The sequence below is a fragment of the Mangifera indica genome, chromosome 7 (genome assembly GCF_011075055.1).
Source record: "Mangifera indica cultivar Alphonso chromosome 7, CATAS_Mindica_2.1, whole genome shotgun sequence".
NCBI lineage: Eukaryota > Viridiplantae > Streptophyta > Magnoliopsida > Sapindales > Anacardiaceae > Mangifera > Mangifera indica.
Genome location: NC_058143.1, coordinates 8,197,990 through 8,214,850, shown reverse-complemented (window position 1 = coordinate 8,214,850; position 16,861 = coordinate 8,197,990). Strand labels below are relative to the sequence as shown.

Here is a 16,861-nt window from a genome sequence, read left to right as displayed (position 1 = left end):
TTGTATCCACTTGAGGGCCATGGAAAGCGACATCCAACAATACAAGATTCTTTAATGTCATTTGACCATTGGATTGATCTTGTGCATTTAGGGTATATGTTATCATGCAATGAATAATTTGCATGGCAGGAGTATGTAATGCACTCGACTTAACACTCTTCCTATATCTCTCAACACCACCTAATGTTTCTCCAGCAACTTGAGCATCAAAATTAGCAGAAATCCTCACAATCGCAATCAAGCCATATTGTTAAGTCTTCCAGTTTCATGATGCAACTTTGTAACCCATGCACGTCATGATGCAACCTAAGTAATGATTCATTTATAGAGCTTACGAGCCCAAGTATAGATTCTAAAAGGTAGAGGATCGGTATCCAAAACTAACTGTCAACAAGGATGCATCTGCCTATGGTTAGATATAGGTCGAGAAGGATTTGATTGGCAGCAATGTGCTTTCTCTTCTTGAGAAACAGTGGGTGAAGGAGCTAGTTAAGCAAGATATGTAGGCAGATTAGGTTGAGGTTGACCAAGATACCACATACCTTAAGGAAGGTGATGGATTATGTTTATCTGAGAAAGAGTGTTAAAACCAATATAATCTTTCTCAAAAAATCTCATTACATATGGTTGATCATTTTCTTCCAGACAAATCTCGAAACCCTCAATAATAACAATAACAGTAATATCAAGTTCAACAACTCCTTCCATAACATCCTTAATCGAATTGATCTTAGTAATAATCCAATAAGTTGTATCCACTTGAGGGCCATGGAAAGCGACATCCAACAATACAAGATTCTTTAATGTCATTTGACCATTGGATTGATCTTGTGCATTTAGGGTATATGTTATCATGCAATGAATAATTTGCATGACAGGAGTATGTAATGCACTCGACTTAACACTCTTCCTATATCTCTCAACACCACCCAATGTTTCTCCAGCAACTTGAGCATCAAAATTTGCAGAAATCCTCACAATCGCAATCAAGCCATATTGTTAAGTCTTCCAGTTTCATGATGCAACTTTGTAACCCATGCACGTCATGATGCAACCTAAGTAATGATTCATTTATAGAGCTTACGAGCCTAAGTATACGATTCTAAAAGGTAGAGGATCGGTATCCAAAACCAACAAGGATGTATCTGCCTATGGTTAGATATAGGTCAAGAAGGATTTGATTGGCAGCAGTGTGCTTTCTCTTCTTAAGAAACAGTAGGTGAAGGATCTAGTTAAGCAAGATATGTAGGCGGATTAGGTTGAGGTTGACTAAGATACCACATACCTTAAGGAAGGTGATGGATTATGTTTATCTGAGAAAGAGTGTTAAAACCAATATAATCTTTCTCAAAAATTCTCATTACATATGGTTGATCATTTTCTTCCAGACAAATCTCGAAACCCTCAATAATAACAATAACAATAATGTCAAGTTCAACAACTCCTTCCACATCCTTAATCGAATTGATCTTAGTAATAATCCAATAAGTTGTATCCACTTGAGGGCCATGGAAAGCGACATCCAACAATATAAGATTCTTTAATGTCATTTGACCATTGGATTGATCTTGTGCATTTAGGGTATATGTTATCATGCAATGAATAATTTGTATGACAGGAGTATGTAATGCACTCGACTTAACACTCTTCTTATATCTCTCAATACCACCCAATGTTTCTCCAGCAACTTGAGCATCAAAATTAGCAGAAATCCTCACAATCGCAATCAAGCCATATTGTTAAGTCTTCCAGTTTCACTTCAAAATACCTTCCCTTAACCGAAATTTCAAAATGTAGTCAACGAGTTCACCTCAAGATCCTTTAGCCAATTCTAAGCTATTATAAAATTCATATACCCATGATTCAATGTAATAAATGTCAATTCTAAACAATTTAGTCCACCAAAGATCATAAATAAATCTAAATATTTCATCCCAAATATCGAGAACTTGCAAAACAGGTTCTTTGAGAACCCTAACTAAAAAAATGCCAAGACCTTTAAACTTAAGAATAACACCCTGATACATCGCATTCATATGACAATTCCACAAATTCAGATCCAATAGTTTCCATAGGATTGAATTTTTAATGTCATGATAGATGAGAACGGCTTGAAAACAACACAAAACTTTGATAACCCAATAAACTTATGGCATCAGACAACAATGAACAAGAGTCAAAGCTTGACCAAGTTAATGAAGGGCAAAATGTCGTGCAAAATGGAGAGAGGATAATAGTGATACTATATGAGATGATGGTGCATGCAAGACATCACTAGAAAAATAGTGTTTGGCAACTTTTCGACACCCCAAACACTGGAGAAAGAGGGTGGTTAACAAAAAGAATGGTAAAAAAAAAAAAAAAACTAAGGTCGACGATGATGTAAGGGGAATCGATTCAGGGTAACGACAGTGGCCAAAAAAATTGTTCAAGTGACAAAAAGTATAAGGGGATAAGGGTCCTTAGTTGAGGGCGGTTGGAAAAATGTAGGAAAAAAGTTAAAGTTTTCTTTTATAAAACCCAAAGGATGGTTGTTCCTTAATATAAGATGGGTGTCCTTCCTCCTTTTTGGTTTTTTTTTTTTAAATGGCATATGAGATTGTTATTACACAAAGTGGGACCGGTATCCTAATATTGAAATCCAATTTTTTGCAAAAACGTCTTATGCAACACATATGCAATTTGAATCAAAACATCTCAAGAAATTATTCTGACATATTTTGATTATTTTGAGGATATTTTTCAATGTGATCCACTGTTCTAATGACTTTGAACATGTGTACGAATCACCAGAACTTAGACATTAATAAAAATACATAATGTAACTTATGTATCATAAGCACATATTGCAACCCAATCACTTATAGCCACATACAAGCATGCCAACACATTTAGAATCATCAAAGTGATATGTCACATGCAATTAAATGTCATAAATATGCACAAATATGTATTTAATCTTTTCATGAGTGTGTGTATGTGTGTATATATACATATACAAGTGCAAAGGCATGTTAGTAACTGCCCAAACCATCCAAACACATCATAAGCATCATGTTAAACATATACATGTATCAAATAAGCACAAAATCACAAATACTCATTTTTAAGCATATCAAGTTCCACAACCTCATTAGTTAACTCATGTAAAACAAGCAAGTTCCACAACTTCTACAAAAACATCATCACATCCAATAATCATGATAAAATAAAGCAAATAAATTGTCATAAATGTCATTTCAATCATGTTTCAAGACAAATCAAAATTTATGTACTTACTTGACTTGCGTTGATCATGTCAAACTCTCTTCAAATATAGCAAAATCTTTCCTTATTAAGAGATTTAGTTAAAATGTTAGCAAGTTGATAGTTAGTATCAATAAATTCGATTCAAATATCACCCATGCTAACATGATCATACGAGAAATGATGTCAAATGTCTGTATGTTTTGTTATAGAGTGCACTATAAAATTTTTAGAAAGTTGAACGACACTTATATTGTCACAAAATATATGAATGTTTTTTAGCTACTTGACCATTTTCCGACAACCAACACACACACCACTAACAATTATGCCATTTCCAAACTATCTCCATATATTTACAACCAAACTCATAGCAAAAACATAATCAACATCTCAAAAGCATATATAATAGAAATTCTTAAATTTTGCTCTAAATTCTTCCTTAATTCATACCATCATTTTCATCAATAAGTTTATGATATCTTATCAATGATTTATACACAAAAATGCACACATCTATGTTGCTCATCTATTTTCTCCACATTAACATATTCCCAAGTCCAAACACTATATAAAATAATTATCCAGAATTCAACACCTGTACATACACACACACACACACACACACACACACACACACACACACATATAACAATAAACATGATTACATATATATAATTCCATTGACTTGAACAATTTTAACAATGATCAAAATAAGAACAGATTATGAAACTAAAATTAAGACAAAGTCTTATTTAACTCTCTTCCGTAGATTGCAAGTTATTCTTCCTATGGCAAGGACATCCCCAAACAAACCCTTGATGGCTTCCCCTTGGCTATGACTACCGTTTGGCTCACCCTCACAATGCTCAATTTTTTGAAAACTATGTGTGAATGTGAGTCAAAACGCGTTTGGATTCATTTTTATTTTCAATGTAATTAGTGATACATAGACGTATACTGTTTATATACAATCATATATGTTATTACATGAAAGTAGTAGTTTTTAAAATCCCTGCAAAATTGCTCCTTATCCAAAAATTTAAACATGTACACGAGTGTGTATTGTTCAGACTCGGTCATGCATGCCTTCTAGACATCCAAAATATGCAAATTGTTAGGGAAAAAGACCATTTTGCCCCTTGCCACAACATACATGGGTGTGTGGCAACCACCACACGATCATGCATCACATATCTAAACACATACTTATTTAATCACACATGGATACACATAAGCCCAAAAAGATTAAAATATCCTTAGACATACTTGTGGGTGTTGCATGATCGTACACTCTTACTCACAAGTGTTTATAATCACTTATCCTATATGTCATAAGTGATTACACATGTTCTTTGTACGATTGTCTATCACAAATCGGTGGCTCTATCCTAATCAATGAAAGATCAAGCATATCTTTTACATGACCATTCACAAGCATATGAAACCCTAAATTATGGTATTGCATAATTATTCCTATTCTTGAAACAATCATTCTTATGTGTTCAGAACAAAATATGATCATTGTCCTTGCCAAATTTTCACACCAAATCAAACCTAATATGTTACTAGCTATATTTAGCATATTTATATCATAAAAAAACCCAAAACATATCACTATTAACAAATTAAGGCCTCTAGTCGCTACTAGTGATCGTAGATCTATATATATATATATATATATCATAGTTTATTAATACATACAACAGAAATTGAATCTAGTATAAATCAATTCAACTTATTCTATAAACTAAAAAAACAAACTTAGCAAAAAAAAAAAAAACTAAAAAACAAGTTTATCCTACTTACTTGGCCTCTTGCAAGACAAGTTTAATGTTAGAATTTCCTTTCCCTACCGAACAACTTAGTTGGTTGAAAATCAAAGGATCAATTTCTAGGAAAATATAGATAGTGGATATAAAATAGGAGTCATGCAAATATGTCTCTTTTTGTATAAAAATCAAAACTATAGCCATTGGAATGGTAGTTCGCCCTACATGAATGATCATTCATCCTTTTAAATAATCCTACATAACATGTTATCCATATGATACTACATGAACAAGCAATACCTTTCATGCACAACCATTCGACAACTTAGAATCTCATCCTAAAACACTTGGTTATTTCTCCACTTATCCAATATCAACATAAACTCAATTTTAATATGAAAGGACATAAATAACTTTGCTACATACATGTGGGTAGTACATTGATTCAAGTTTATTTGTCAAGATTAGGGAAGGAAGATTAGCGATAATCTTGGTATGTATAGATTATCTTATTATTGTAGAAGACAACAAACAAGAAATTTGTCAAATCAAAGAAAACTTGTTGATACATTTCCAAATGAAGATAGTTGGATAGCAAAATCATTTTCTTGGATTCGAAGTGGATCATTTCAGTGAAGGATTATTCTTATGTTAGCAAAATATGCAAAGTAACTTCTCCAAAATTATGGAATGCTTGAATGTAAGCCTATCTCTCTTCCAATGGAGATTAATATTAAGTTAAACATGACAGAGGGTAAAAATCTTAAGGATTCAAAGATGTAACGATAAATAGATGGTATTTTATTCTATCCAACTTTAACAAGACCAAACATAACATCCATAGTTGGAGTAGTAAGTTTATTTATGTAAACTCTAGAAAAATCTCCCTAAGAAGCAATTCGAAGATTTTTTATATATGTCAAAGGACCATTTGATGATGTCATATTCTACAAAGTGATACAATTTGTAAATTAATGGGGTATTGTGACACTTATTATGCTTGTAATTATGATACACAAAGATCAGCTACTAGTTATGTGTTCAGTATAGGATTTGGAGTTATTATGTGGCATGATAAAAAGCAAGCAACAATGTCATTTTTAATAGAAGCAGACTATCATGAAGCTAAAATGGCATCTTAAGAAAGTACGTGATTAGTAGAATTGATGAAAAGTTTACATCAACCAATCAATTAATGTGGTTCAAAATCCAATATATCATACGAGAACAAAACATATAGAGATACAATATCACTTTAACCAGGAAAAGACACTAAAAGGACAGGCTAAAGTGATACAAATGAATACATAAGATCAAGTGATATACATTTTCACTAAAAGTCTTAATAGTGTGAAAATTGGAGAAATTTCAAAAGCCACACAACAAGAAATTTCATATATAGTAACACTAAATGACAATGCATTTATGACATAATGATATTATATATATATATATCTACTTTAAATATATAAATGAATACATACTTATATATGTCATCTGTGATTAAGTATTGTTTTATTATTATTTTAAAATCACTTAATTATATGATAATACATATGAAATAAGTACTTATTTAGTATTCAAAATAGATATATATAATTTTATTGATTTATTATAACATTTTTCATTAAAATGTTATAATGGTCATAATAGAAGTATCATACATTATTTTATAACATATTTTATTGTAATTGTAATTTTTTTCTAAGTACATTTTTTTTTTGACAAGGAATAATCCGAATAGTGTTATTAGACACTCTAAATGGCGACATTTTAAAAGGAAAATAAGATAAAAATAAATCATAAGAGAATTAATAAAATAATAATAAAATTTAAAAAATTCATATAAAATTTTACATATTATATTAATATTTTACTTATAAAATTAAAAATTTTTTAAGAGAGGTCAATTGACTTCCTTGACCCCATTTAGGCTTGTAATTGATTTTAATTCTACTAATTCTTTTGTACATTCCTTAGTTGCGCCTCACTTGAGTACTAAAACATTGTTTTCATATAATATTAAAGAAAAAATATTTAAAAAACAACTAAAAACAATAAAAATATATAATTTTATTAAATTAGGAATTATATAAATTTAATTTAATTTAATTTTATGCTATAAACAAATATAACTAATAAACAAACAAATATAAAATAGCTAAATCAACTCAGGTTAGTAAAATTTTTACTTAAGAGTGAATAAAGGAAAAGGGCCCAATATGAAGAAACTGATGCAGCAGTGAAATTTATTTTGGTGAGATCTGTTGATTTCTAATTTTAATATGGGAGGGTAACTTGGTCATTAGGCTCAAACAGTGGGTGATCTTAGGGGTTTTAATTAGCCAAATGATAATTTGCCACCTAAGGTTATGAAATAACAGTTCCACCCTTCAACTTTTAAGAAGTCAATTCTCACCCATTGTTTACTTCTGTTACTAAATTTTACCTAGTTTTTTTTTTAATAACTAATTTTTCCATTTATTAAAATTAAAAAACTACCATTAATTATGTAAATAAATATCAAATTATCATTATATCTTTCTTTGGTTTAAATTTTTATTTACACTCCTAAAAATATCACAACTTTAAATTAAAAATTTTACGTTTTGTTTAATTCTTTGTATTAATAACTGTTATTTGTTGAGATAGTTAAAAATATAAAAAAAAACTCTTAAATTTTTTTGAATTTTAAAAACCTTTAAAATTTCATTAATACTCATAATAATTTTAAAAATAATATTCACCCTAAACATATTTCATTTAAAAAAAGAGGAATAGAATAGAAAAATATGTACAAAATAACTTTTTTACATTTTCATTTAACAAAATTCACTAATTCCAATGGTTGTTGGACAGGAATATAGTATTTTGAAAGTTAGTGGATGACCTTGTAGTTTCAGCAATCTTGGGGTGGGGCATATTCTTCTGGCCTAAAAATTGTTAAAGATGCCGAAGCCATTTCAGCACTCACCATAGCTCCACTCAGATACTCAATTTCATTTTCTCAACGAAAACATAAACCTCTCTTCTTGATCAAGTACAACTCAATCAATCACATAATATGACTAGTTCTCTCCTTCTCTCCACTCCCTTATCTTCCTTTCTCCGTCCTCCCAAGAGCCGCCTAACTCATCTATTTCCTACCAAACCCAGCTCACTACTCTCCTTCTCAATCTCTGCCAAACCTTTGTACTCTTCCAATCCCTCCAAATTTCTTATTCGCACTTCCACTAAGGACGCCAATACTTATGTCTCTGAACAAGAAGACGATAAGGGTCTGGTGGGCGAGGACTCTGCTGCCTTCGATTTGGGGGAGCAGAAGATTTCTTCTTGGATTTATTTCAGTGTAATTCTAGGAGTTGTTCTGTTTGTTCTTCAGGTTGCTTGGATTGATAACTCTACAGGTTTCGGGAAAGTCTTTATTGATTATGTTTCTACACTTTCAGAAAGCCATGAGGTATTTCCTTTAATCAGAATATTCAAATTGAGGGTTTATTCATTAATTGTTTTATTTGGTAGCAATTTCTCAATTTTAGAAGAAAAACCACAAATATGTCACACTGTATTTTCATTTTCTGAAATTCTATTAGTTTTGTTATACTTTGATTAAATTAAACTTGTCCTTGTACTTCAGGTTGTGATGTTACTACTCACTATCATTTTTGCCACTGTCCACAGTGGCCTAGCTAGTCTCCGAGATGATGGTGAGAAACTTATCGGTGAGCGTGCATTTCGGGTTATATTTGCTGGGTTGTCTCTTCCTTTAGTTGTTAGCACTGTGGTGAGTTTTAATTCTTGATTATTTATTGTAGCAATTATAGTTATGAATTTTGGCTATTAAGTTTTTCTGTGATTGGTGATTCAGGTTTACTTCATCAATCACAGATACGATGGGTTGCAGCTATGGCAGGTTCAAGGTGTACCTGGCATCCATCAACTTGTGTGGATTTCTAATTTTCTATCCTTCTTTTTCCTTTATCCTTCTACCTTTAATCTTTTGGAGGTGGCCTCTGTTGACAAGCCTAAGATGCATCTTTGGGAAACTGGGATCATTAGAATCACCAGGCACCCACAGGTATGATATTCAACATTTAGATTTAAATTTCTGTTATTCTGGGTTGATTTAAGGAAACTTGTTATGTGTTTTGTCAAGAATATATGAGATATGGCCTATTGATGATTAATTATACAATAAAAAATCTATGCTATTGAAGGATAAGCTGAGTTGGATTTGTTCTGCATTGGTAGTTTTGGTCGTATATATTATTTGAGAAAGAAAATTTCGGTGCTGGGTGGTGCATCAGATGAAAAATATTTTATCATGTTTTGTAGTGGTTGAAGGCAGGCTAGTGGAATTACAGAAATATGATATGAATTAAACCTCTACACTCTCACATCCATTTTTTGCTCTGCAAATACTGCAGTATTTAATATATGCTGGTTTAGAAAATTGGCCCTTTTCCATTACTTTGTAAATAATGTTGTTTCATGTACATTGTAAGGATGTATCTTTTCTTTTCAGATGGTTGGGCAGGTGATTTGGTGCCTGGCTCACACTATTTGGATTGGGAATTCAGTAGCTGTGGCTGCTTCTGTTGGGTTAATTGGACACCATTTATTTGGTGTTTGGAATGGGGATAGGAGGTTAGCTAAAAGATATGGAGAGGCTTTTGAAGTTGTGAAGAGCCGAACCAGTGTCATTCCATTTGCAGCTATCCTTACCGGGCGTCAACTATTGCCAAAAGATTATTACAAGGAATTTATCCGACTTCCATATTTGACCATCACTGCCTTGACACTGGGTGCCTACTTTGCACATCCACTTATGCGGGCGGCCAGTTTCCAACTTCATTGGTAGGGATAATTGGCATAGGGATACATATGTATGTACTCAATGCAACACCTGATCGTAAATTTTATGTCTGCCACTTCCACATACACATGAATGGAACACAAATTGTTAAGATATAGTATGAAGACGGTAACACTTTCATATGGAGTATGAGACACCGTTAACTTTTGATATGTATGCGAAGACCATTGTCAATATGATGACTTTTACATTCCATATGGAGTGTAAGACATGATTTACTCGGTGAATTTTGTGCTTGTGCTTCTCATATGGAGTATAAGACAGTTTCCTTGCATGTTATTGTCTCCAACCTGAAACAAAAGGATTTGACAAGAGGAGACAGAAGTTGTAAGAGACAAAGCCTTGGAATGGAAGCCTTTTGAAAACTTTCTGTGGATCATAAATCTTAGGTGAGGAATCTCCATTACAATTCAACTAGGATGTATTGTGGTAAATTAAAGGTATTAGTATAGAAAACATTTTCAATTTTCTTTCCAAGAAGCTCAGAAGAAGAAAGAGTTATAAACTATGTATAGATCTGTTCAAAGAAGTGGGTTCCTTTGACATTGTACAACTACTTACTAAGAATGAATATCAACTTATCTTTGAATTTGTCTCATTCTTGCATGTATTTTAATTAGTGGAACAATTTAAAAGGTTAAGTGAAGTAGAAATTTAGGTCATGTGTCGGTTTGTAAAGCTAGTTTTCTTTGCTGAACGCACTTGCTTTATCTGAAAGGGGGATTGTGGTGCAAGGCAAGCTATGGACTTACGTGTGGAGAAGTAATGGTGGAAAACACAGAAATGATTGAATTTAGTGGTTAAGAACTTGTTGATTGGGTTGAGGTTGGTCCCTATTTTAACCAAAACTATTAAAGTGGCTACAAATGTTGATGCCTTGGTATCCTCCTTATGGCGCATGACTTGAAAGGCATTCGTGAAACATAGCACAGTTGTTCTCATTCACCATCTAATAATAGAATAACATGATCTTCATAATTAGTAATGAGTTATCATCTATAATAAATTATATAGTAACTCTATTTGTTGGAAGTATAAGTCTAAAAGCAAGAGATGTGTAAAAGACCTATAAAATGTTGCCTCGGAGGCAGTTAATTGAAAAGATAATGGTTGGATTTTCATATCCGAAAACTGCTCTAATGCTTAATTCAGCACATAAGTAAAAGTAGTCGGTATCCGTTTCTTCTCATGTAGTTGAGAAAATAAGAATGTAAGACACACATTTAAGTGTTGGTCTAGAATGCAGACATATGAGTCAACCTTGTAAAGCAAAAAAGTAATGCAAACAAGAAGTAATATAAGACACACACATTAAGTATAGACATAGAATGTAAACATATCAGACAAATCTTGTAATACAAGAATGTCCTCCTAGGCAAAACTTTCTAAAAAATGAAAATTCCTTCTTCTTTGTACTCTGTTTCCATTTCCATACTGTAAAAAATGCCATGTAATCAGAAAAAATTATTTACTTATTCTGCTTCTTCTTCTTCTTTTTTTATTTCTTTTATTTTCTTCTCTCTCTTTTTTTTATTATTATTTTCATCATATATATTTTGCTTCCTTTCTTTTCTTTTATTTTCTTCTTTCTCTTTTTTTAATTATTTTTCACCATATATATTTTTCTTTTCTTCCTTTTTTAATTTTTGTTTTTTTAGATATATATTTATCAAGACATGTAGAATAATGTCATTATAGGCAAAAAATAGATACAAAGAATGACCAAGAATGACAAAATGATGCTATCTAAAAAATACAGAAAAAGAACATAGTGCTTGAACAAATAGCAACACCAATGACTTTTGTCAACCTACTGTGATGAAATTTTGCTCTCTCAATATTCTTAAATGAGCACTTGTACAACTGTTTGTCTGTGATTTGGCACCAGCTCTTATTATTAATTTGCATACTAAACTTCTCAACAACAAATTAACAACAAACTTGCAGTTTTTCCCTTTTTTTTTTGCAACCATCATTTTGCTTTGCAATTTCTTGGTTTTCATTTCTCTCACCTTTTCTTGTAATCATTTTGCAATTTCCTCTGTTTTTGTTTTTATTTTGTCTCATTTTTATTTTAACCACCACTTCTACAGTTTCCTTCTCATTGACATTTCCTCTATGTGTTATTCTCCTTTTTTTTTTTTTAACACCCTCTTCTTTTGTGATGATACTCATTTCTCCCACCTTTTTCCAGAAACCATTGTGGCAATTGTCTTTTTTTAAGCACGCTCTTCTTTTTTTTTTGATACTCACCATTTTCTCTCCTTCCTATTTGAGACTAAGAGTAACCAAGAAGAGAAGAAAAAAAATTATGACCAAGGAAGAAAGCAACAACAAAGAAAAAAAAGCTAAAAGAGGAAGCAAGGGAGGACACTAGAGAAAAAGAAGTAAATCTTGATTCCAAGAAAAAAGGTAGTGGTCAAAGAAGAATAGTACAAACAAGTAGACTAAGTACAAGAAGATAGAAGAAGAAATTTTTTTTAAAGGAAGAAAAATAGGACAGAAAAAAAAACTCAGTCAACTCATGAGTTGGTGTTTGGGAAAGAGGAATAGCAACAAAAATTGTAGTTTACACAATGAAGAAGTCATTGTCCAGACATGTACACTTAGAAAAAAAGAAACAATGTAGGAAGAAATAGAGAAAGGTGGTCATACACATGATGAATCAAAGAAACTTTAAAGATAAAGTATTTATGACAATAAAGATAAAGTGTATGCAAAGATCTTTTAATTTCAGACAAACAATAGAAAATCCATAAAGAGATAGAATCAAAGCCACTATATCAGTAAAAAGTTATTGTTCATGCAGAAAACAAAATTGTCAAAGGAGCTAAAAGGGAATACTAGTTAAAAAAATAAAAGAAGACGAGTAAGATGTAGTGAAAAGGCACTTAAAGTTAAGACAGATAAACAATGAACCTGAGATAAATAGGAGACAATAGTTTAGTCTAGAGCGAGAGCCACCATAGTGGAAAGCTTGTTCACATAGATCTATATTTTTAGATAATAAAAGAAACTTGTAAAGCATTTCGAAAATATTCAAAGTTATGAGCAGGTAAGGCTTTTGTCAAAATATCAGCCTTCTGATGATCAATGAGGACATATTGAATAGTGATATGGTTGGAAGCCGCTTGGTCTCTCATATAGTGGATATCTATTTCTATATGCTTGATGTGAGCATGAAAAACAAGATTAGAGACAAGGGCAAAACACTTTGATTATCACATTAGATAATAGAAAGAGTTAGAATGTTTAGTTCTAACTCAGCAAAAAGAGTTTTTAACTAAGCCATTTCAGTGGCAATGTGGGTAAGAGCACGATACTTGGCTTCAATAGAGGATAGTGTCACTACTCCTTATTTTCTAGTACACCACTGAATGAGATTGGTGCCTGAAAAAAAGACAATAGCTAGTTGTAGATCTTCTGTCATAAAGATCACTGGCCCAATCAGAATCAAAGTAGTATTGCAATTGAAGATTGGAGGAATGAGCAAATAAGAGACCAAGATTAAAGGTGCCTTGAATGTATCTCAATACACGTTTACAAGCTTTCCATTGTCATTGAGTGGGAGCTTGTAAAAACTGACTTAATTTGTTGATTGAGAATGAAAGGTCAGGTCTAGTGAGAGTAAAATAATGAAGAGCTCCAACTAAACTGCTATAGAAGACAAGATGATCATAAGGAGTAGTATTAGTGGGAAATAACTTGGTGTCAGTAGTGATAGGAGTAGAACAATGTTTAGAGTCATGTATGTTGGCTTTGAAAAGAAGATCTTTAGCATGCTTGGGTTAAGCCAAATGTAAACCATTAGAAGTCTTAGTGATTTCAAAACCCAAGAAGAAATGTAAGAACCCTAGATCTTTCAATGCAAATTGGATATGCGATCTAGAAATGAAATTATCTATGAAAGAGTTGTTATTACCAATTAATAATATATCATCAACATAAATAAAAATATAAACAATGACTTGATTAGATTTATAAATAAAAAGATTGGTGTCAACAATCAAGGGCAGAAATCCCCAAGACAAAGGAGCAACTTTCAACTTGTCAAACCAGGCTCTAAGAGCTTAATAAAGCTTTATTAAGTTTACACACATATTGAGCAAATGAACCATAGTGAGTGAAGCCTTCAGGTTTACTCATAAAAACAGTTTCTGAAAGATCACCATTGAGAAAAACATTATTAACGTCAACTTGCCTAATATCCCAATGATAACTAACAATAATAGTGAGAATAACTCGAATGGTAGCAAACTTGACAACAGGATTGAAGGTTTCAAAGTAATTAATGCCAAGTGTTTGTTGAAACCCTTTTGCAACTAATCTGGCTTTGTATATGTGAATACTAGCATTAGGATTGTGTTTGACCTTGAACACCCATTTACACCCAATAACATTCATTTGAATAGACCAAGGAATAAGTTTCCAACTATTATTTCTTACAAAAGCATCATATTCAAGCTACATAGCCTGTTTTTTAGACAGGATGAATAAGAGCTTCATGAATAGTTTGAGGTTCAATATGAGAAGAGGGATTCATAGATGTAGTAAGACTAAAGAGAGGAGAAGATCTAGTAACCAAATAAGTAATGCATTGTCGAGGTTTAGGTAAATGACTAATTTTGGCTCTGGTAAGCATTGGGTGAAGATTAGTAGAAAGAGGTAGAGATATAGCTTCAAAACTCTAAGACTTGGAACCTATAGATGAAGAAGAAGAAATAGTAGTTAAGGACAAGAATGGAGTAGCTATACAAGGAAAAGAGCTAGAAGAATTCAATAAAGGAGAAGTAAAAGGTAGGAGAAAGGATAAGAATAAATGGTCTTGAAAAGCTATCATGTGCGGAATCAGAAGAGAAAGGTGCTAATAAGGGAGGAGGAAAATGAAAAACAAGGGTAAGTGAGGAAGAGGAAGCATTAGTAGTGATGGGAGAGGAGGAATAACTTGTATGAAAGGTTGGATCATGAATAAAAGGAAATCCAGATTCATTGAATCTGACATTTTGAACTATATAAAGTTGCCCAAAGGAGTTAAGGCACTTGTACCTTTTGTGATAGTGGATATATCCAAAAAAGACACACTTCTCAATGTGAAAGTTAAATTTATGAGCATGAAAATGTCTTAAGAAGGGAAAAACAACACAACCAAAAGCTTTAAAAGTAGAATAGTTAGGTAATTTGTGAAACAGGACTTGGAAAGGATATTTAAAACTTAGAACAGATGAAGAAAGCTTATTGATCAGGTATACAAAGGTTTGAAAGGCATACCACTAAAACTAAAGAAGCATGCCACTGTGAGCAAGGAGAGCGAGCCTTATTTCAATAATATGTCTATGTTTCCTTTTAGCCCTACTATTCTATTGATGAGTATGGGGACATGAGTGTCTAAAATGATTCCATGTTGCTTAACATATGCAGCTAAAGGTCTATATTCCTTTCCCCAGTCATATTACACACATTTGATTTTGTCACTAAATTATCTCTCAACTAGAATATGAAAAACTTGAAAAACAGAAGTAGTTTCAGATTTTAGCTTTAAAGGAAAAATCTAGATAAACCTAGAATGATTATTTATAAAATGAATACAGTATTTATAGCCTTTTAAAGATAGAATAGGTTATGAATCAGCTTTAGGGGTTGTGAAGCTCTTAAAAAAGAAGTAGGAAAAGAATTTTGGGTGAGTTTCCCATACTGGCAAGTAAAAGGATTTAGAAGAAAAGGTTTCATGAGAAGGATTAACAAGTTTGAGGACAGTGGAAACTATCCTAGAATGAGGATAGCCAAGCCTTGTGTGCCACAATGTATAGGGAGGCAAATTATTGCAATCAGATATAACACCTTTAATAAGACCATTAACATTACAAAAGACAACATGAGTAAGATAATTATGATAATCAGACATCAAACAATGGCCAACAGAAAACAATTTTTTTGTAAAACCAACAATATTGCAAGAAATAGCATGAGAGTAATCAATAGCATGATAATCATCCTTATGAACATTGAAGTGATTAAAATAACCAACTGTAAATTTTTTTGTCTAAGATTTATTATAATTTCCAAAACTAGTAGTGTTCAATGGTATAATAGCAATAATAGGTATGGAAACATATGATAGCTTATGAAAGTCAAAAGCAAAAACAGTTGAGACATCTGTATGTTTAAGCATGATAGGATGGTCAAACAGCTTGAGGACAAACAATTGGTAAAGACCATCTTTAAGTTTTCCTTATAGTAAAACATGACTCAGTTTATCACGAATGACACACTAATCATTAAAAAACTCAATAGAAACATTGTTGTCTTTAGTGATTTTGGAGATACTAAAGAGATTTCTTGTAATTTTTGGTACACACAATACATGTCTAAGATATAAGGCTTTATTGTGAAAAAGGCTAAGGAATGAGAGCTAACCAGTATGAGATATTGTCAAGTTGTCACCATTGCCCACTTGAAGTTGATTAGGGTCTTGATAAAGAGAAGGATTGACCAATTGAGTAGGATTAGAAGTAATGTGATCAGTTGCTCTTGAATCCATAAACCATGAAACATCTTAAACAGTAGATAAGGTTGTTATGGTAGAAGCAAAGTGAGCATAAACAATAGGGATTAAGTTGGAAGGTCTGACATGATAGGGATTATGAGTTAAATAAGCCTAGTAAGCTTCAGAAGTATTTAGTAGAGGTAGAATAGAGGCAAAAGAAGGATTAGTTAGCTATGAAGGTGTTGGAGTTTGGAAAAGGTAATTGAGGAGTAGGTATTGGAAATGTGTAAGTGGTTGAAATATAATAAGATATAGGAGGACCTGAGTTGTAGTAAGGATAATAGGAAACATTGTTGTATGTATAGGTAGGAGAAGGAGAATTGATAGTATTTGGGTAAAACTGAGGATGGACAAGTTGATTATTGGGAGCATTATTGTTCTTGTTGCAGAATTTATAAATTAGTAAATAAGACTTAATTATAG

The 16,861-nt window shown here is 32.1% G+C and overlaps 1 protein-coding gene across 1 annotated transcript; it reads left to right on the top strand.

The window, feature by feature from the left end:
- Window positions 1–7,988: 7,988 nt before the first annotated feature.
- LOC123219946 (15-cis-zeta-carotene isomerase, chloroplastic) lies at window positions 7,989–10,016 on the top strand. The gene is made up of 4 exons (XM_044641920.1): window positions 7,989–8,478; window positions 8,656–8,802; window positions 8,887–9,096; window positions 9,544–10,016. Exons 1-4 carry the CDS (start codon window positions 8,083–8,085, stop codon window positions 9,877–9,879), a joined length of 1,089 nt encoding a protein of 362 aa, XP_044497855.1. The 5' UTR covers window positions 7,989–8,082; the 3' UTR covers window positions 9,880–10,016.
- Window positions 10,017–16,861: the final 6,845 nt, after the last annotated feature.

Coding starts and splice junctions, on each gene's coding strand:
- LOC123219946 (XM_044641920.1), top strand. CDS start 8,083: ATGACTAGTTCTCTCCTTCTCTCCACTCCCTTATCTTCCTTTCTCCGT. Junction 8,479..8,655: donor CACTTTCAGAAAGCCATGAG/GTATTTCCTTTA, acceptor CTTGTACTTCAG/GTTGTGATGTTACTACTCAC. Junction 8,803..8,886: donor CTTTAGTTGTTAGCACTGTG/GTGAGTTTTAAT, acceptor TTGGTGATTCAG/GTTTACTTCATCAATCACAG.